Source organism: Hemicordylus capensis, chromosome 3 (genome assembly GCF_027244095.1).
Source record: "Hemicordylus capensis ecotype Gifberg chromosome 3, rHemCap1.1.pri, whole genome shotgun sequence".
Taxonomy (NCBI): domain Eukaryota; kingdom Metazoa; phylum Chordata; class Lepidosauria; order Squamata; family Cordylidae; genus Hemicordylus; species Hemicordylus capensis.
The window spans coordinates 358,925,043-358,944,394 of NC_069659.1; the positions used below are offsets into that span (position 1 = coordinate 358,925,043).

Below are 19,352 nucleotides of genomic sequence, written 5' to 3' on the forward strand. Positions count from 1 at the left end.
TTCCAGCCCCTCCCCTGATGGGCCCCAGCATGGCTGTTGCCTTTCTCGGGGCTCTCGCTCGCGTGGGGGGGGTGCTCGGAGGCGCTTTCGCCAGGACCTCTTGAGCTGGTGCTTCGGGGTATCCGGCTCAGCAGCCCGCTCCCCCCCCCCCGCGCCACAGGGGGAGGGGCACCATTTGCCCTGGATGTTGAAGGGCGCCTGGCGCGTTTGGAGGGCTCCTCGCCGTCGGGTTTGGGACTTCGCCCCCCTCGCCGGCAAGGCTGGCTGCTTCAGGGCTCACCCGACCAGCGGCAGTCCCGGGCCCGGAGGCCCTCGGCCGGGGCTCTTCAGGGTGCCGAGACTGGAGAGCCGGCCTGCGAGGCGGCCCCTCCCTCAGCCCCCCCGGAAGCCAGAGGCAGCCTCCGCCCGGCCCCTGCCGGGAGACCAGAAAGCGGGCGCAGGGCTTCGCTGGCTCCCAGGTCCTGCCCAGGCAGCGGCACCCCGGGAGAAAGGCCCTCGTGGGCTCTGCGGGCTGGCTGGCGGGGGTGCCGCTTGGCCTCGAGGCCCCAGCACGCCCCGATGGGCCCGGGGAGCCAGCCTCACGCGGGCCTCCTCCGTCGAGGCTGCAGCGCCCGCCCTTGGCTGCCCGGAGCAGCGCGCCACACCGGCCAGCGAGCAGAGCTCTGCTGCCTTCGCCCGCCTGATGGTCTGGCTGCTGGCCGCTCTGTGCGAGCCGTGGGGGAGGGCCACCCTAGCTGACCCACGCGGGTGGGACGGCTGCCCGGCCCCACACACTCCCCCCCCCCCCAGAGGAGAGCTCACCAAGGCAGGCTGCCTCTGAGAACCAGTTGCAGGGGAGTCACAGCAGGAGGGAGGGCCGGCCCCTTTCAACTCCCGCCTGTGGCTTCCAGCGGCATCTGGTGGGCCACTGCGAGAAACAGGATGCTGGACTAGAGGGGCCTTGGGGGGCCTGATCCAGCAGGGCTCTTCTTATGAGATGCCTGGGCGGTGCTGCGAGCGCCGGCAGCAAAACCCACTGGCCCGCGGAGCGCAGAAACCCACCCAGGCCCCGGGTGGCTCGCCAGTGTGGCCACCTGGGGAAGAGGGATGAGTCGCCTCCCTGTACTAGGATGGCCAGTCAGTGTCACGCCCTCGATCTCCGACAGCGAGGAGGAAGGGGAAGCGGACGACTTTCCAGGCGATGCAGGAGTGTCTGAGGGGCAGAGCCCGGCTGTCAGTGTTCATGAAACCGCTGCGCAGAATGACTCTGAGCAGGCACAACAACCGGAGGCAGCAGAAATCGTGAAAGACCAATTGGAAGAAGAGCTATGCAACCAACCCTCCCCCCCACTGATCCCCCAACAGCGGCGTGTCACGAGACGCAGGGATCAATTGGAGACTCTTAGGAAAAGCAAACGCCTCTTGCAGAGGGCTGATAAGCCTTAAATCCCTGCCAGCTGGGAGCTCTGGCGGCTTGCACTATAACTCACGTCGTCAGTCGGCTACTCCCTGCTGAAAAACAACATCCGTCAGACTATATGTCGACTGCGTGCGGCCAAGTCTGGTTGAGACCTTGACAGTCCGGCGTGGCCCAGATTAGCCGCCCCCCCCATCCGCGCAGGGATTCTCAGCCCCAGCAGCCCCCCTACGTCCCCCGAGGCCAGGGCAGGCCCCAGGGAGAGGCACTCAAGCAGGCAGCCCTCTGCCTGGGCCAGCTGGAGACGACGGGGCTGCTGCTCCCTCCACGGCAACAGCAGCCTGGCAGACACAGCCTGCTGTGGAAGAGCCCACCGTTGCTGCTGCCAGACCCAGAACTGCAGGCGGCCTGCCTTGGCCAGGGCACAGCACGCGCCAGGCCCCGAGTGGCAGCCGAGCACTCTCGGGAAAGGAGGCGGCGGCTGTCCTCCCCCGTCCCTGCCGGAAGAGCCGCTGCCTGCCTGGGAAGTCTAGCCTGACGGGGCAGCTTGCTGGGCTCCATGACGCGCTCCACTCCTTTCCATCCAGAGAGCACGCGGGGGGGGGGGGGTTGAGAGGAGGCTGGCCCTAGAGGAGGTCCACGCATTGTTGTTCTCTGCTCTCCACTCGAGGAGGGGCTTGTGCAGTGCAGTTAGTGGCATGGTGCTGGGGGGGGGGGTCAGGGGCAGCCGCTTCCCCACGTGCACAAGGGGTCTGCAAAGCGAGCTTGACAGCAGCCCCCCTCTCATTGACCATGCAGAGGCGGCCAGTGCGAGACTCTCTGGCAGTGCCTTGGAGGATGTGGCGGCACAACGAGGGGCATAGCTAGGGAACAGGGTGCCGGGGCCGCCCCTCAGAGGGAGGGAGGTAACGGGGGGAAATAGGGCTGGAGCTGGGGGGCAGGCCCTTTGACCCCCTCCCTTCAAGCATAGCGACAGCAGGGCAATGCTTGAGGCAGCCCCTTCCAGCCCCAGGCACTGCGCACCGCATATCAGCCCGCAGCCGCAGCCCAGCCGGGCCCGAGTCCTCCTCAGCCAGCAGCGCCGGCGGAAGGGAAGAGGGAGGGAGCCTCCTGCCAGGGACCGCCAGCCCCAAGAAGAGCCACTGCTGCGCCCGAGAGTGCGCCCCAAGGGGCCACCTGCAGGATGCCCAGATGGCCAGTGGGGGCGCCGCTGCCTCTGCCCCCCAGTGGCTCTAGGGCAGGCCGGCCTCCGCACCCCCCAGGCTAGCGAAGCAGGAGGAGCCTTTGGAGCAGGCAGTGCTGGCAAAGCAGGTCCTCCCCGCCCCCTTCCGGATCTCCGTCCCCACTCACCTCTCAGCCCAGCCCAGCCCGAGGGGCCTCTGCTCCAGGGCCCAGCAGGGCCATTTTCCTGCCCTTGGCCGCCCCCCCCCCCGCCCCACACCCCCCCCCATGCGAGGGGAGAGACAACAGGCAGCCGTGAAGTGATTTTATTCCTCTCGCAGGCAGCAGGGTCGCTCCTCCAGGCCCTCCAGACGGGCAGCAGCCGCACCGGACCCTCCGGATGGGGACGCAGAGCAGAAGCCCGAGGACAGCTCGTGAGCCCCAGCAGGGAACGTGCCTCAGCTGGAGCCGGAGGTCCCAGGCAGAGCCCCCCCCCCACACACAGAGGGGCTGTTGGGCCCCAGAGCCCGAGAGGAGGCTGCCGAGAAGGGCCGGGCGCTGCTCTGCTCCGCTGCTGCTCTCCCCCCCCCCCGCTGGTGCCCCAACCTGCGTGTGGTTGCCGTGGAGGATGCCCAGCTGCCAAGGGAGCCGCAGGGGGCGGCCTCAGCCCCAGGGGGGCTCCAGCCCAGCAGCCCCGCTACGAAGCCCTCCCACCCCTCCCTCCAGTCAGTGCGAGGGGGGCTCTGCTCCGGAAGGGGTCGGCCCACGTCTCTGCAGGGGCATGCAGGGGGGGGAGCCGCCCCACCCACCCAGGCACCCTGGGGTGGGCGTCGTTCTGGGGCAAGCCAGGAGCGCAGCTGGGCCACTCCCCCTGCCGGGCGGCTACTCCTGGGGGATGGCCGTGTTGCAGTTGCCGTGGTAGAGCTTGACGTGGCCCTCGCAGCGGAAGTAGTGGCCAAAGACGTCGCTGTAGCCGTGGTCGCGCCACCAGGAGCAGAGCTGCCGGTTCCAGGTGCAGTCGAGGGGGTGGAAGAGCTGGGGGTGCTCCATGCCCAGCAGGGTGAAGAAGTCCTGGTCCCCCAGGTGGCCCCTGAAGTGGAACTTGGCCGCCAGCTGCTGCAGGGCCTCCGGCTCCAAGAGGCGGTTGTAGAGCGGCGACTGGCGCATGGCCTCCAGGTTGAGCAGCAGGACGCCGCTGTTGAAGCCGGGCAGCCCGTCCGGGGGGGGCTCCCCCACTGGGGTCCCGGGGTGCTCTTGCCGGTACTGCCAGAAGAGATGCCTGGGGGGGAACGCAAGCCTTAAAAATCGGGCGGCGGGAGAAGAACTCCTTGCCGTCTGCTTTGCCGGTCTGGCTGCAAAGGGCTTCTAAGAAGCCCTTTGCGCGCGTGCGCGAAAGGCTTCTTAGAAGCCCTTTGCAGCCAGACCGGCAAAGCGGAAGGGGACGGCAGGCAGCTCTCCTGCCGTCCCCTTGCAATGGGAGGTTATTTCTTAAGGATGGGGGTGGCAGGGGTCCTCTTGGGGCGGCCGCCAGCCGAGCGCCCGCCAGCCGAGCACCAGTGGGGCTTTGAATGGTCTAAATGCTTAAGGAGGAGGATTCTTTAGAGTACATGAGGACGGAGCCGCCGAGCGGGGAATGAAGCGGGCGGCAGGGAGATATCCCGCCGCCCAATTGCTCAGTGAATTACGGTGTGGTTGTCTCCGGGGTGAGTAACGCCCCCCCCCCCATTTCTTGTTGGAACCCCCCACCCCATCCTCCCGAACCAAAACCACCCCGTGTCCGGACCGGTCTGGAGGCCTTTAGAATGGCCTCCGAACCGGTCCGTGCACATGACTACTCACAACACTAGAACCAGGGGCCATCCCATGAAACTGAAGACCAGGACCAAAGGAAGGACTTTTCCACACAGTGCATAATTAACCTATGGAATTCTCTGCCACTGGATGTGGCGATGGCCACTAGCTTGGATGTCTTTAAGAGGGGCTTGGATAAATTCATGGAGGGCAGGCCTAGGCAAGGTGCCTCTGAATCCCAGTTGCAAGGGGGCATCCAAGGAAGGCCAGCCTGGACACTTTGAGAAGGAGGAACTTCTCAACAATGTGGGGCTGGGTGAGAAGGACATCAAGAGGGCCGAGTCACTCCAGAGTGCAGGGGACGCATCTAAGGCGGCCGTCAGAGAAGAGCAGCTCGGCTTGCAGAGCCCCAAGCCAGGGGGGCAGCCCCGAGGAAGGAAGCCGGCCAGGCGGTGGCATCCTTCAGAAAGGGGATGTCTTGCCCAACGAAGGGCGCAGATTGAGGGGTGGGCAGAGAGGGTGGCTCAGGGCCCTCTGGGAGTTTACCGGGGGGGGGAGACCCTGGGGGGCTTCACATGCCCACCTGTCAATTCCCCGCAGAGCCCCCGCCCCGCCCCCCAGGACCTACCGATAGACCGGCTGCATCTCTCGGGCAATGCCAATCACGGCGCCTTCTGGGAAGTTCTCGAATTCTTCAAAGAGCTCCCGGATGTTGGCCCGGAACTCCACGTCCAAGTCCACCTGGATGAGCCGCGAAATCTCTGCTGGACAAAGAGGAAGGGATGGCTAGCGGCCCTCCCCAGCAGCCCCCGCCCTCCCCCGGACCCACACTGCTGCCCACCAGGTGGCCGTCTCCTGCTGCAGGCATCCTGGGAAGGCCTGCTTGCTCGCTCTCCCTCCTTCGCCCTCCCCACATCAAGAGGGGCCCATCCAGAAACATGCAGGTGCTCAGCAACAGCCAGGCTGGAGCCCCCCCCGCCCCCCCAAGGCATAAACTGCTGGGAAGGAAGCCCAGAGGCCCCGGGTCAGCCTGCAGGCGGCCGCTAGGAAGACAGGAGCGCCCCCCCCCCACCGGGCTCTGCAGCTGCAGCAGAAGGGAAGGCTGGCGCTGCCCGGGCAAGATGCCACGCCCAGCGCACAGGTGCCAGCCAGGGGTCCAGAAGAGCACCCACTCCCCGCCCCCCCCCCCCGGGCCAACTGGCTGGCAAAGAACCATCCCCATTGGAGCTGCCCACTGGCTGGCAAAGGGCCACCCCCAGGATCTGCCGAGGGGCTGCAGGAGGGCTGGGGGAGCAGGCCCCTTTGGCAGAAGGGGCTCAGGAGCCGATGTCCCCCCACCCCCCAAAGCAGGAGGGCCCAGCAGCAGAAGCATTTAGGAGCACGAGGCTTTGCCGGGGCACCCCCAGCAGCGCTGCTGACCCAGGGAGACCAATGGGTGTCGGGGGGGGGAGGGCCCACTGGCAGCACCCAGAGGTGCTCAGACCAGGCAAGGGCAGAGATGCACAGCAGCAAACCGGGCATCAGGACCTGCAAGGCGCAACCCCCCCTCCCCGTTCTCACGTATCGAGGTCTTTGCACACAGGAATGCACGCCAGGGATGAGCGTGAACCGGCACTCGGCTGCAGTGGGGAGTTACCTTTAAGGAGCAGGGAGGGTGCGCTGCTCCCCACCCCTCCACCACGTCCCCCCTGCCGGCGCTGTCTCCCAAATCGCTGGTGCAGGGCAGCATCGGACCAGAAGTGGCCAGTGTGCATGCACACATCATGCACGTGCACCAGCCACTTCCGGCCCAACGCTGGCCGGAGCGGCAAGGAGGTATGTTGCCACCCTGTGCCAGCCGTTTTGGAGACAGGGCCGGGGGGGGGGGAATGGGGCGGGCAGCGGGGCGTCTAACTGGAAGGACCCTCCTTGCTCCTGAAAAGGGAAACCCGTGCCCGCCACCAAACCGGCCCAAACTCCAGACTGGTGTGTGCACAGCCCTCCCCCCCCCCCCGCCCACAGAGAGGCTCCTGCTTCATGGTCTGCAGCTCACCTTCCCCGCCAGCAGTGCAGCCTCCGGGGCTCAGCACTTTCCCAAGACGGCAGCCGCTTACTGCCACCCAGCTGTGGACATCCCGTGCGCACACCCAGCCCGCCCCCCGCAGACAGACAGAAGCCCAGAAGTCCACCATCTGGCCCTGCTATCGTCCCCCCCCCCACCCCCGGGGTGAGCTCCGTTGCCAGCGCCCTTCCCGGTCTGGGGAAGAACCGGAGGCCGGGCAGCCTCTTGGGCTCCGGGCTGAGGAGCAGGCAGCCACCTCCGCTGCAGCGGCCCCAAAAGGCCCCGGCGAGATCATCGGCCAGGCTCGGAGGAAAGGGGCCCAGTGCGGCCCTGGCCAGGGAGGCAGCAAGCCCGTCACGCCCCCCAGGACGCCTCCCTGGACTGGGCCCACTCCCTTGGGGCAGCCTGGAGGCCCCGCTTCAGGAGGCCCCCTCTTTGGGGCCAGGCGCTCCCGCCTGCTCCCCTCCCCTGCCTCAGTCCCACTCCCACAGCAGGGCTCTTGGCCCTGGCCCTCCCCACCTGCAGTTGGGCAAGGCAGCCAGAGGGAGCTGGGCCTGCCGGAAGGGGTCTCACAAAGCCGCCTGCTGGCTCCTGACATCCCACTTGCCATCTCTTCAGGTTGCATTTTAGGAACAAACATGCCGCCCCCCCGCCTTATCAGAGCAAGTTCTGGGATGCTGGAGGAGTCCGTGTCTGTCTGCAGCTGGGAGCCTGCAAGTGCAGAGAGCGCCCCCCCCACCCCACACACACCTTTGGGCATGATGCGATGCATGGCCACCGAGAGGAAGAAGATGGAGTCGCTGTAGTAGGTGCCGCTGCCGGCGCTGAAGAGCTTCTGCATGTTCTCCACAACTGGAAGCACCTTCTCTGTCAAGACGTCCACGTCATGGAATATCACCTGGAGGGGCCGGAAGCAGAGTGGTCAGCGGTGGGGCCAGCTGCTTGGCAAGAACATCATCAGCCACAGACGGGGGGGGGGGGGGGGGCCCACAAAGGAGCAGAGGGCTCCTGTGCAAGGGACCGGAAGAGAGGAAGGGGGCTGCGTTCTCCTTCTGTCTCACGTGGCTGAGAGAGGCTCTCAGGAGATCCCTGGATCTTATCATTTGCAGGGAGGAGAAGAGCTCAGACCTGGGCAGTTGTGCTGGAGGAACTCTTGCTTGGATGTGTGCGCAACTTCTCCTTTGCGATGCCTCTATTTTTCTCCCTTTCCTCCAAGGTCTTCCTTTTGCCTATGTTTTGATTGTGAGCCCCTCGGGGCAGGGACCTGTCCCCTCAATTCTTTGCCAAGTGCCATGGGAGCCCCCAGGGAGAAGACCAGCAGGAACATAGGAAGCTGCCATCTACTGAGTCAGACCCTTGGTCCATCTAGCTCAGTATTGTCTACCCAGACTGGCAGCGGCTTCTCCAAGGTTGTAGGCAGAGGTCTCTCTCAGCCCTCTCTTGGAGATGCTGCCAGGGAGGGAACTGGGAACCCTCTGCTCTTCCCTGAGGGGAATCTCTTCCAGCGCGCACACATCTAGTCTCCCATCCATATGCAACCAGGGCAGACCCTGCTTAGCTCAGGGGACCAGTCCTGCAGGCTGCCACCCGAGTAGCTCTCCTCTCCTGCAGCAGCAGCAGCAGCTCTGTCCAGGCCACAGATGTGTGGATTAAAAGTGGCGCCTCGTCCACAAAGCGCGCGCGGGGGGGGGTGCCCTTCCCCTCCCCTCGGCCCCATGAGGACAACTCGCCGCCTCTTTTCCAAGGCAGTCGGGCGCGGGAGGCTTGCCTTTCCTCCCAGGCAGCGACTGCTCGGGGCTGCTGCCATTTGGATCAGGGCCGTGACCAGCGACTGCGCCCCCCCCCCCCCGCCAGTCCCAGCCGGCTGCCAGGAAAGGCCTTCGGGGCTCCTCCAGCAGCAGCAGCAGCAGCAGCAGCACTGCCTGCAGGCTAGCGCGCCCTGCTGCCCGGGCCGCCGGCCTCTCCCCGACTCCCAGCACCCAGCGGGCGGAGAGGCCGCCGCGCAGCCCGAGTCCCGCGGCGGGGCGGGGCGGGGGCGCACCTTGTACTGGAAGGGGGCGCCGCGCAGGGCGCCGCGCAGGAGCTCCTTGCCCAGGGCCTTGCTGGGCGCGTCGCTGAGCAGGTGGAGGGCGAGCGCCTGGCGCGGCTCCAGCTTGCCCCAGCGCACCAGCGAGCGCAGCGCCACCTCGGCCTTGCCGCGCAGCGCCGCGTTGCGCTCCGCCTTGGCCAGCACCAGCGCCACGTGCAGCTCCGCCGCCTCCGGCCCGCCGCCCTCTGCCGCCGCCTTGGCCTTGCTCTCGGCCGCCAGCGGCTCCAGCACCACCGCGGCGCCCGCGGACGGAGGAGGAGGAGGCGGCGGCGGCGGGGAGGCCGCGCCGCCGCCGCCGCCGCCGCCGCCGGGCCCGCCGGAGCCCACGTAGTAGAAGGCGTACACGGCCAGCGCCGCCGCCGCCGCCACCAGGGCGCACGGCTGAGGGCGCAGCAGCAGCGCCGCCGCCGACGCCATTCCCCGCGCCATGGCACGGCCGGGCGGGCCACCCGCAGCAGGAGGATGAGCGGCAGCGGCGGCGGCGGCCCGTCCGCGGCGAGGAGGAGGAGGAGGGCGCCGCCCCGCCGCTCGCTGCGCCCGGCGCGAAAGGGCCTCGGCAAATGACAAGCCGGCTGTGCCGAACGCGGCGCCGCCCGCTCCTCCGCCTCCGCCTCCTCCTGCCGCCGCCGCCGCCGCTGGAGGCGCTGCGTCCGGCACAGAGTTGGGCAGAGGCGGCCCAGCCCAGCAGCCGCCGACCTGCGAGGCGCAGAGAGGCGGCGGCGTCGTCGGCGTCCCCCCAGCGGGGAGGGGCCGCGCCTGCCCGCCTGGCTCCCTCCTCGGGCGCAGATTGAAAGGGAGGCGCGGCGGCGGCGGCCTCGGCCGAAATCCCTCCCTGCGCCAAGGGCGGCCGGCCGGCCGGCCGGCGTGGTGGCCCCTTCCCGGCCCTGCAGGAAGGGGATGCGAACGCAGCCGGCCCAGCTGGCCGCCCTTGGAGCTCGCCGCCTTCACCGCCAGCCAGGGCAGGCGGCTGCCCGCACGGAGCTCCGCGAATGCGCCAGCCTGCGGGGCCCGCTACAGGCAGCAGCAGCAGCCCGCCTTGGGGCCCGAGCCCTCCGCAGGCGCAGACTCTTTGCGGGCGGCCCTGCTGCCTTCTCCTTCGTGTGCCTGGCCGCCTCTCTCCTGCCTGCCCGCCCAGAGAGGTTCTCCTCCCGCGGCAGGATAGGGCAGCTGCCGGGTCTACTCTGACGGCTGCTCTGGGGCTGCTGCTGCTGCGCCTGCGGTTTTTGGCCAGGGCTTGTACTTGGGGGGGCTTCCACTTTTAGTTTCTAGTCTTCTGTCCGGGGAGAGACAGTGGGAGGAACCCACTAGGGCTGAGGTGAGGTGAGAGGGGCCACCTTCCTGCTGAGTCTGGTTGCCACTGTTCCCTCTAAGGCCTGCACATTTTCAATGTCCACTCAGTCATGTGTAGATCCCGCTCAGGTTGAATCAGGAAGGCCCGCCCCATTCTGAATGCACATGGTGCACACACAGTGCCTTGATCCTGCCGCCCAGAACAAAACTCATTCCACACACAGATGGAAAAAAAATTCAAGAGAACACTGCTGGTTGCCTCAGTTGAAAGCTTATTCCCGGGCACTTCGTGACCAGAGCTCAGTAAGCAGGAATTAGCAAACAGGTATCCTGGAGTTTTGTGTGGAGTTTAGTGGGGAAGTGTGCAGGGGAGCTTGAAAAGAGTCCCCTTGCTCACACACACAGTGGGAAGAGAAGGCAAGTACTACTCCCTCTTTTATATCACCAGGAGAAAAAGCTCGAACTCTTAAATAGCTGACAACTTCAGCTAATTTTAAAACAATCTCCAAAAACAGTAAACAGCCAACAAAACCAGTCATGACAGTAGAGAGCCAGCAGGGGACGCCTCCCAGTGTATTGCACAGAGTGCCACATGTACGACTGCTTGCCCCATGGGCAGAAGTCCTGGGTGTGTGCTCGGTGCGAGGAGCTCCTGGCTCTCAGGGAACAAATTCATTCCCTTGAGACCAAGGTGGCTGATCTGGAAAAGCTCATGGAGTCGGAGAGGTACGTGGACGAGACCTTCAGGGATGTGATAGAGGCATCCCACTCCCAGGCTGATGGTTCCTCTGCTGTCATGGAGAATGGAGGTCTCAAGGAAGGAGGACATCAGTCTGAGGAAGAAGGAAAGGCTCCTCTCTCACAGGGGATACTTGAGGGGGGGGCTCCTAGTAGTAACAGGTTGATCATTAGGGGTATAGAGAGACGGGTCTGTGACCTACGTGTAGCCCACACGGTGACTTGCCTGCGAGGTGCAAAGGTTGCGGAGGTCACGTGACATCTTGATACTCAGGCAGTGCTGGGGGGGTGGAATCAGCTGTTGTGGTGGACATTGGCACCAACGTTGTTGGGAAATATAGTTGGGAGGTCCTGAAAGCAAAATTTAGGCTGCTAGGTAGCAGACCCCCAAGGTCCAGGACCCCCAAGGACGCATTCTCAGACATGCTGCCTATTCCACACACATGGCCAGTGGGACAGGCACAGCTGAGGGGTCCCAATGCATTGCTGAGATGCTGGTGCCGGAAGGAGGGGTTTAGATTTATTAGGCCCTGGGATACATTTTGGGGCATGTGAAGCCTGTACAAAAGGGATGGGTTCCATTTGAACCGAGATGGAACCAGACCGCTGATGCTTAAAACCACAAAAGTCACGGAACAGCTTTTAAAATGACACCTGGTGGGCAGTATCTGGTCTGGCAAATGCCATCCCTTAAGGTGTGAGGGTGTCAAGGCTTCCAATAAACCAGAAGGGGGCAGAGCAGGGTCAGATGAAGAGCAGACAGAAGATGTGCTAGCTGGTCAAAGAGATCAAGTGGCCATCAGAAAGGTAGCATAGAACAGGCAGGAGATTCAGTGTGTGGGCTGTGGCTCTATATTGGAACCTCTCTCTACATCTCTTGAATCTTTCCTTAAACCCTTTATAGGCTTCATTCCTGCTTACTGGAAGGGATACTACGGATTTTTTGAACCACAACGAGTTGAACTTCATTCTTCTAAACATATTTTGGTTACTGTAGATGTAGTTTCTTTATATACCAATCTTCCCCAAGAGGAGGCACTGAATGTTACTGAACAGACTCTGAACACAAGGATCTTGTCAGAAGCCTCTAGACGTTGCTTAGAAATTTAGCAGAACTGGTGTTAACAAGGAATCTTTTTCAGTTTTCTCATAATTTATTGGCAGATCTTGGGAGTGGCAATGGGGTGTTGGTTTGCCCCCAAGTTGGCCAACCTTGGACCACACAGAACAATCACACATTCTGAAAGACAATCAGTTTGTGGAAAATATTGCAGCATATAAAAGATTCCTTGATGATGACTAGGTTCGGAAGAAGACTTAGGTGCGTTTCTTGATTTTTTTGCATACCATTCATCCCACTATTCAATTTCAGGCTTCAAATGGGATGGATAAGATACACTTTCTTGATGTGGAAGTCCACAGTGAGGGAGGCACTCTGATTACCAATGTGTATAGGAAACCTCCAGATGTTATCTCACAATTAAAATACAATAGTTATCACCCAGGAACTCTCAGAAGGAATCTTCCCTATTCCCAGATGCTACATCTATGAAGGAACTGTCATGATCTAACTTATTTTTTGTAAACAAGCTAATTCTTTAAAAATACATCTTCCAGACAAAGGGTACCCATATTGTATTATTAAGGCGGCTTTTTGTAAAACTAAGAGTTTAGATAGAAACACACTGTTCTCCTCCAACTATAATAACAAAAAGAACCCCTTAGGAAGGATGATAATTCCTGTTACTTTTGATACACATTCTTATGCTATTGAACAGATAATAAAAAAGCATTGGCATTGACTATAGGATATTTCACCTATGTTTGCATGGAAATGAAGTCCTCATTTGAGAGAGATGCTGCTGCACAGTTGCATTAAAAAAATAAGGAAAGGGTCAAGAGTAACACATTAGATGGTGCCACACCTACATTTCCCTTGTGGGAATTGTTCTGTTTGCAACAATTGTGTTAGATTAAAAATGTTTAAGAATCCTCAGAACCTCCAGGAATATACAACTGGAGAATTTTTCAATTGTAACCCCAAGGGTGTGATATATGTGATGCAATGTCCTTGCATGTTGCTGTATGTGGGTGAAACAACTAGGAACATTAAAACCAGGATTATCGCACATAAGAGTTCCATAAGGAAAGGAAACATACAGGCACCCCAAACACTTTTTGGAATTGAATCATAAAGCAGAAGATGTACATTAAAAAGTTAAGAAACATGAGGATAATATCAGTAGTATATTAGTGTGTCAAGAGTGTTTCTGGATCCATACACTTAAGACATGGACCCCATTTGAATTAAATGGGGAGGCCAATTGGATATAAAGTATCAAGGTAGACTTTTGGCCATTGTGGGGGAATGTTTGGGATATATGATTTTTATGGAGATATATCATAATTCAGTAACTTGCAAATTCCATGGATCCCAATGTAGTTTTAGATAGATTAGGTATTTATAAAGTTTATGAACTGGTCTCTCTCTATAGGTGAATGTAGGTATACAGAAACTGTCATACTTCAGACACATTATGCGAAGCTCCCTTGGGAAGTCTATAATGCTGGGGAAAGTTGAAGGAAAGAGAAGAAGAGGATGACCAGCAGCCAGGTGGATGGACTCGATTATGACAGCCATGAATGCACCACTGAGAGACCTTAAAGGCCAAGTTGAAGACAGATCACCCTGGAGAGAATCTATCTATGTGATCGTTAAGAGTCGACACCGAATTGACGGCACTTAATCAATCAATCAGGTATACATCATTTGTAGTACACCATCTAAGAATCAGTTATATTGACTTCACTTGGGAATAATATATTTGAGACTGTAGCTGCAGATCTCATTGGAATTAAGGGGACCTCTGGTTCTAGTGTTCACAGAGAGAAATTTTTCTCCCTCTCTCACAACACTAGAACCAGAGGTCACGTTGAGAAATGTAAGACAGACAAGAGGAAGTACTTTTTCACACAGCGTATAATTAATCTATGGAATTCCTTGCCATGGGATGTGGTGATGGCCACTAGCTTGGATGGCTTTGAAAGTAGCTTAGACAAATTCATAGAGGACAGGTCTATCAATGGCTACTAGTCTGGTGGCTGTGGGCCACATCCAGCCTCAGAGGCAGGATGCCTCTGAGTACCAGTTGCAGGGGAGGGAGGGCAGGCACACACCTCTTGCCTGTGGGCTCCCCAGCGGCATCTGGTGGGCCACTGTGTGAAACAGGATGCTGGACTGGATGGGCCTTCTTGGGCCTGATCCAGCAGGGCTGTTTCATATGTTCTAAGTTTAAGTAGTTTCAGAACCAGGTGCTCTTGAATACTATAGGTTTTGCAAGGTACAGGTGGCAATACCACCTGAGATACTTCCAGAGTATATAAACCAAAAGCATTTACAGAAGAGGCAGCACAGAGAGGATATTCACAGCAACAGAGTTGTAAAATAAATTACATGCTGAATGTTTAGTGAGTATGTTCATATCCTTTTCTACATTTTAAACTAACTATCTATCTATCTTTATATCTTTATTAGATTTGTATACCACCCTTCCAAAATGGCTCAGGGAGGTTTACAGCATGATAAAAACAATTAAAACAAGTTAACAATTAAAATCAAACTATTAAAACACAATAAAACCAATTAAATAGCTAAAAACCCTGGAAATCAGGACAACAATTTAAAACGGTTAGTCAATCATTTAAAACCTTGGAATCCCAGGCCAAACAGAGAGGTCTTGAGGGCTCTCCTGAAGGCCAATAATGAACTCAGATGACGGATTTCTGCCGGGAGTGCCTTCCACAGCCCAGGAGCAGCTAGAGAGAAGGGCTGCCTCTGAGTTGCCACCAGGCGCACTGGTGGTAACTGGAAACGGACTTCCTCAGATGACCTTAACGTGTGGCGGGGATCTTGCAGAAGAAGGCGCTCTCTAAGCTAACTCGGACCTAAGCCGTTCAGAGCTTTAAAGGAAATAACCAGCACTTTGTATTTTGCCAGGAAACATATTGGCAGCCAGTGCAACGGTTTCAAAACAGGCATAATATGGTGTCTCTCCGGGTTGCCCCAGAGACCAGTCTGGCTGCTGCATTCTGAACTAACTGAACTTTCCAGACTATGTACAAAGGCAGCCCCATGTAGAGCTCATTGCAATAGTCAGGCCGGGAGGTTACCAGCTGGTGCACCACTCTTTTGAGGTCTTCCTCTTCAAGAAATGGACGCAGCTGTCGAATCAGCCGAAACTGACGGAAGGCACTCCTGGCCATGGCCTCCCCCTGAGATACCAGGGTGAGGCCTGGGTCCAGGAGTACTCCCAAGCGGCGCACCTGCTCCTTCTGGGGGAGTGTAACCCCACCCAGCACAGGAAGCTCTAACTCACCCCTCAGATTCTGAGCCCCCACAATGAGCACCTCCGTCTTGCTTGGATTCATCTATATTATATCTCTCTCTCTCTATATATAGCCAATTCTCCTAAATGTACCTGTCGCTAATCCCATGCGTGGCAGATCTCGCGAGAATTTGTGATCGAGCTGCCGATTACTGACAGGGATGGTGGGGGTGGGGAGAGGCGTGGTGGCCTGGCGAGCCACTGGCTGCGGGGGAGAAGCCGGGGGGGGGGCAGAGAGAAGTGGCAGCCTGGCGAATGGCCGGCCGTGGGGCAGAAATGGGGAGGCAGAGAAAAGCAGCGGCTGCTTCTCCCCCTACCCATGGCTGGCTGCCAGGGGAGGATGAAATGGAGCTGAAGGGGGGAGCGCGAAAAGCAGATTGCGGGAGAGAGGGAGAACTAAGGGTGCAGAGGCTCTGTGCCAGGCCAGCTCGTTCTGTATATTTTAGAAATTAAGTTAATGCACCATCTGACTCTTGTCAGCTAGTTACTAATGTGTTTATATAATTGTTGGGAGACGATATTAATAGAAATGGGCGGGGGAGGGGGAGATCTCACTGGACAAAGTTTGCCAGTCAGTTGGGCATGGCTGGGTGTATCGTACGTCGATGCGATGTGGAGTCACCACGTGGGAGTACAAGCAGCACAATTCATGACCGCCAGTGCCACGGAGGGAGACTGTGCTTCGGTCCAAAGGCGTCTGGCGCAGGGCATCCGATTGCTGGAGGAGCTCCTTGTGCTGTGCTGCAGCACGCGAGTCCAAGCCGCTTGCGGACCAGTGCATCCCATACCTCAGAGGCAGAAGTTTCACTCCCTTGAAGCTTAGGACTCCCGTCGGGAGCATTCCCTTTGGGATTTTCCAAGACACATTTGTCTAGGTCCTGCTGCATATACTTGTGATGGCTTTTATCGTTACCACAGAGAATTTATCGTGTTAATTGTCTTTTAAATATTTGGGTAGGTTTGATACTGGCTTTATTCAGATTACTCTTACGACCACATGGTACCTATCTTTTACAAAGTGAGCATAATCGTGGATCCTGATGGTTACTTTTATAATCAAGATTTAAATCAACACAGATAAAGATATAGAATACACATCCTGGGGTTGTTTTTTTTTTTGGGAGGGGGGGCTCTTGTTCACCAGTACATTCTTAGTGAGACCCTACAAGGTTTTGTATAGTCATGGCAGAGATCAAATGGCCATAAGAAAGACAGCACACACTCTTCAGCGTATAGGCGCTTATGTGCCAGTTCCAGAAGCCTCCGAGCCAAGGTGGGTGAGCTGGAGTGCTTGACTGAGGATGAAAACGGAGCTGTGTGTCTATTGATAGCGAGCTGCTCTTGTGTTAGCAAGCATGACTTGTCCCCTTTTTAGCTACGCAGAATCAGAATCTGCTCTGGCTGCATATGAATGGGAGATGGGGTGTGAGCTCTGTAAGATCTTCCTCTCATGGGATGGAGCCGCTCTGGGAAGAGCAGGAGGTTTCAAGTTCCCTCTCTGTAGGGTTGCCATATTCTGGCTCTCCATAATTTGCATATTATGTGAATTGGCTTGCAAAGAATTTGCATGTGCCAGTTAGCAACTGCACTTTCCACTTGACTTGTATTTGCTCTGGATATCTACCAGCAATAGTTGGGGAAGATATCTTTTCCTGACCATTTCCCTTGACATATTAACAGTAGCAACAGAACAACAAAATAAAAATAATGCACAGCTTTTTAATTAAGGCTGAAATTCTGTACACACTTATCTGAGAGAAGATCGGATTGAAACCAAGGGTACTTACTTCTAAGTAGGCATGCACTGAATGGAAAGCTTAGAAAGTCCTTAAACATTACAGTACACAGCCGGGTGGGCAGGTAGTGATTCCCATCAGAAGCAAGCTCTCCTCTCAACTGCCCGAAAGAGATCCCCTGCTGATCACAAACCAGGCAACATTCCTCAGGGGATTACTGTACTTGTGGAAGTGAACACCTCCCAGCGAGCCTCCTGTGCTCCTCCTCCTCTCTTAATCCAAGTCCAGGGGTTGAGCAGAAGAGCGACGGCACGCTTTGTTCCACAGCTCCCCTTCTACAAGGGCTAGAGCTTAGCTTTCTTCTTTCTTAAAATGAAAGCTGGAATCTGGGTGGGCTAAGCAATTTGGGCGAGATGCTTCAAATCTGGGTGGCACCTGGAATTCTGGGTGGCGTGGCAACCCTACCTCCCTGGCAGCATAAGATCAGGCCCAAGAATGCCCATCGAGTCCAGCCTCCTGCTTCACACAGTGGCCCACCAGATGCTTCTGGGGAGCCCACAGGCAAGTGGTGAGGGCCTGCCCTCTCTCCTGCTGTTGCTCCCCCGCAACAGGTACATCTTCAAGATAGGACTGAGAAAGACTCCTGCCTGCGACCTTGGAGAAGCTGCTGCCAGTCTGTGCCAATGAAGTCTCTAGGCGGTCTACAGATTGGTATGCAGATTATCCTCTCTTCCCATTTGCGTGTCTGTGTACATCTCCCCACTCCCAGTGAAAACTTTGCCTGTTTGCCATCTTCATGGACCAGCCTTTTAAAAGTTCCTTAGCAAAGCACACACACCTGGAATCCTCAGTCGACCCTTCTGGAGCTGCCAAGCTTCTCCTCCTGGGTGATGGCAGCCACAAAATGGGCAACTCAGGGAAAGGCCAAGGAAGCCAGTTGCTTGGCTTGGCTTCAAAGAGCACAGCTTTGGCTACACAGGCCGTCAGTGGCCGCAAGACCCATGCCTCACTAAATGCCCCTCAACGCGGAGCTTCTGCAGCCTGGGGGACGCCGGCGGGGTGAGGGGAGAGGCAAAAGTCAAGCATCCCAGGCCTCACCGTGCAAGGGGAGAGGGGACTCCCGGGAGGTGGAAACAGGCAGCCGGAGAACCCTCAAGGCCTGGCTAAGAGAGGAGGCCTCCGCACACAGTGAGAGGCTGCAGTGGAAACCGGCTTGCCGGCTGCTGAAGGGGCCAAGCCCCCACTCAGGGCCGGGTGGTGGGAGTGCAGTTTCCTTCGGGCGGCCCACACCCCATCGGAGCGCCCCGTGTCGCACCAACACAGGTGGCCGCCATGCCTGCAGGCAGCTCCGGGGCAGCGCCTGGGAAAGCATCCCTGCTGCCGCCAGACTCCCGGCGGAGTGAGAGGGAGGCGGCCCGGCCCGGCCCGGCCGTCTTGGCCTGCACGGCTCCCTCCCTTCTGCGTGGCCCTGGCTGGCTGATGCTTGTGCCTGGAGCCAACAGGCACTCCTGGACCTCGGTGCGAGCCAGGAGCAAACTGGCCTTGGCCACCAAGCGCCCCAAGTGCCACGGGCAACCGGGAGTCCTGGCAGACACAGCGTGGCCAGCGGAGCAGGGGCTCCGTTCTTTCCGAGGCTGGTGCAGCTGCGGAAGTGCTGAGAGGGAGGTGTGCTGCCAGCCCCCTTTCCCCTGCTAGTCAAAACTGTAAAGAAAAGGGGGCTATTTTCCCAAAGTGGCCCAGATGCACGTCCAGTCCCCTCAGGAGCGGCCAAGTGGTGGCTGCCCGGATGGTTGCTGAGCTGTGACCAAAGCGCTTTCCAGCAGGCCCAGGCCCGCCCCAGCACCACGGAGCAAGCAGCTGGGGGGGGGGGAGGAGGGGGCCCGGATTTGTGTCCCCCTGTGGTGCTGGCAGCCTCAGGCCCCTTGTGGGGTCCCCAGGTGGTGCTGAAGCGGCCGGGGGGGGGGGAGGATTCCCTGGGCACTTGCTCAGAAGGCCCGCTCCCCAAGCCCAGGCAGTTGGCCGTGTGCCGGAGGGCCCAGGATCCAAAGCACTGCAGGTCAAGGGCACACAAGGAGTCCCCCTCTCTTGGGGGCAGGGAGGGAGCGGGCTGAGGATGGGGCTCCATCCTGGGCGAGGCCTTCTACGAGGAGGGAACAGCCCCCCCCCCCCCCCGCGCAGGCAGAGGCCCTTTGCTGCAGGCAAGCCTCCGAGCGGGCAGGGCCTGCCGTCCCAGCACCAAGCCCAGGATCTCCCCTCCTTGCACACGCTGCGTCTCCTCCTCCGAAACACAAGAGGCGGCGGCGGCGGCAGCAGCACACGCAAAGCCTCCAGCCGCCCTCGGCTGGGAAACTCCACCCCAACAGGCCTGTTGCAGACGCAGGGGGTTGCGGCGGGGGGGGGGGGAGCAGCTGCAGCGGCAGAGCATTTGACAGCACCCACAAGAACAGCCCTGCCGGATCAGGCCCCAGGAGGCCCACGCAGTGCAGCCTCCTGTTTCGCACAGGGGCCCTCCAGGGGCCTCTGGGGAGCCCACCGGCAAGAGGTCCGTGCCTGCCCTCCCTCCCTCCGCAGGACAGCAGCCCTTCCTAGGCAGATCAGCACCACCCCAGCAGGGACAGGAGGGGCCCGGGGGTGGGGGGCAGAAGCGTCTCCCCCTCGCCTGGGGCTCCCACAAAGCCCCTCTGGGGCCCCGACGGCTGGGGCAACGGCCAGGGAAACACAGAGA

The 19,352-nt window shown here is 59.3% G+C and overlaps 1 protein-coding gene across 2 annotated transcripts; it reads right to left on the reverse strand.

Moving 5' to 3' along the window:
• Positions 1–2,868: 2,868 nt before the first annotated feature.
• Positions 2,869–9,292, reverse strand: XXYLT1 (xyloside xylosyltransferase 1). Of its 2 annotated transcripts, none has more exons than XM_053304326.1 (4): positions 8,431–9,292; positions 7,140–7,287; positions 4,977–5,109; positions 2,869–3,836 (listed from the first exon to the last, which is right to left on the reverse strand). In XM_053304326.1, exons 1-4 carry the CDS (start codon positions 8,905–8,907, stop codon positions 3,440–3,442), a joined length of 1,155 nt encoding a protein of 384 aa, XP_053160301.1. In that variant the 5' UTR covers positions 8,908–9,292; the 3' UTR covers positions 2,869–3,439. The 2 variants fall into 2 exon arrangements, with proteins under 2 accessions (XP_053160301.1, XP_053160300.1); XM_053304325.1 differs by having other exon boundaries at positions 4,977–5,112.
• Positions 9,293–19,352: the final 10,060 nt, after the last annotated feature.

Excerpts from the sequence above, each read along its gene's own strand:
- XXYLT1 (XM_053304325.1), bottom strand. The coding sequence starts at position 8,907 with ATGGCGCGGGGAATGGCGTCGGCGGCGGCGCTGCTGCTGCGCCCTCAG. Across the intron at positions 5,113-7,139 it reads GCATCGCATCATGCCCAAAG|CAGAGATTTCGCGGCTCATC; the intron begins GTGTGTGTGGGG and ends CTCTTTGTCCAG. Across the intron at positions 3,837-4,976 it reads GAGATGCAGCCGGTCTATCG|GCATCTCTTCTGGCAGTACC; the intron begins GTAGGTCCTGGG and ends GTTCCCCCCCAG.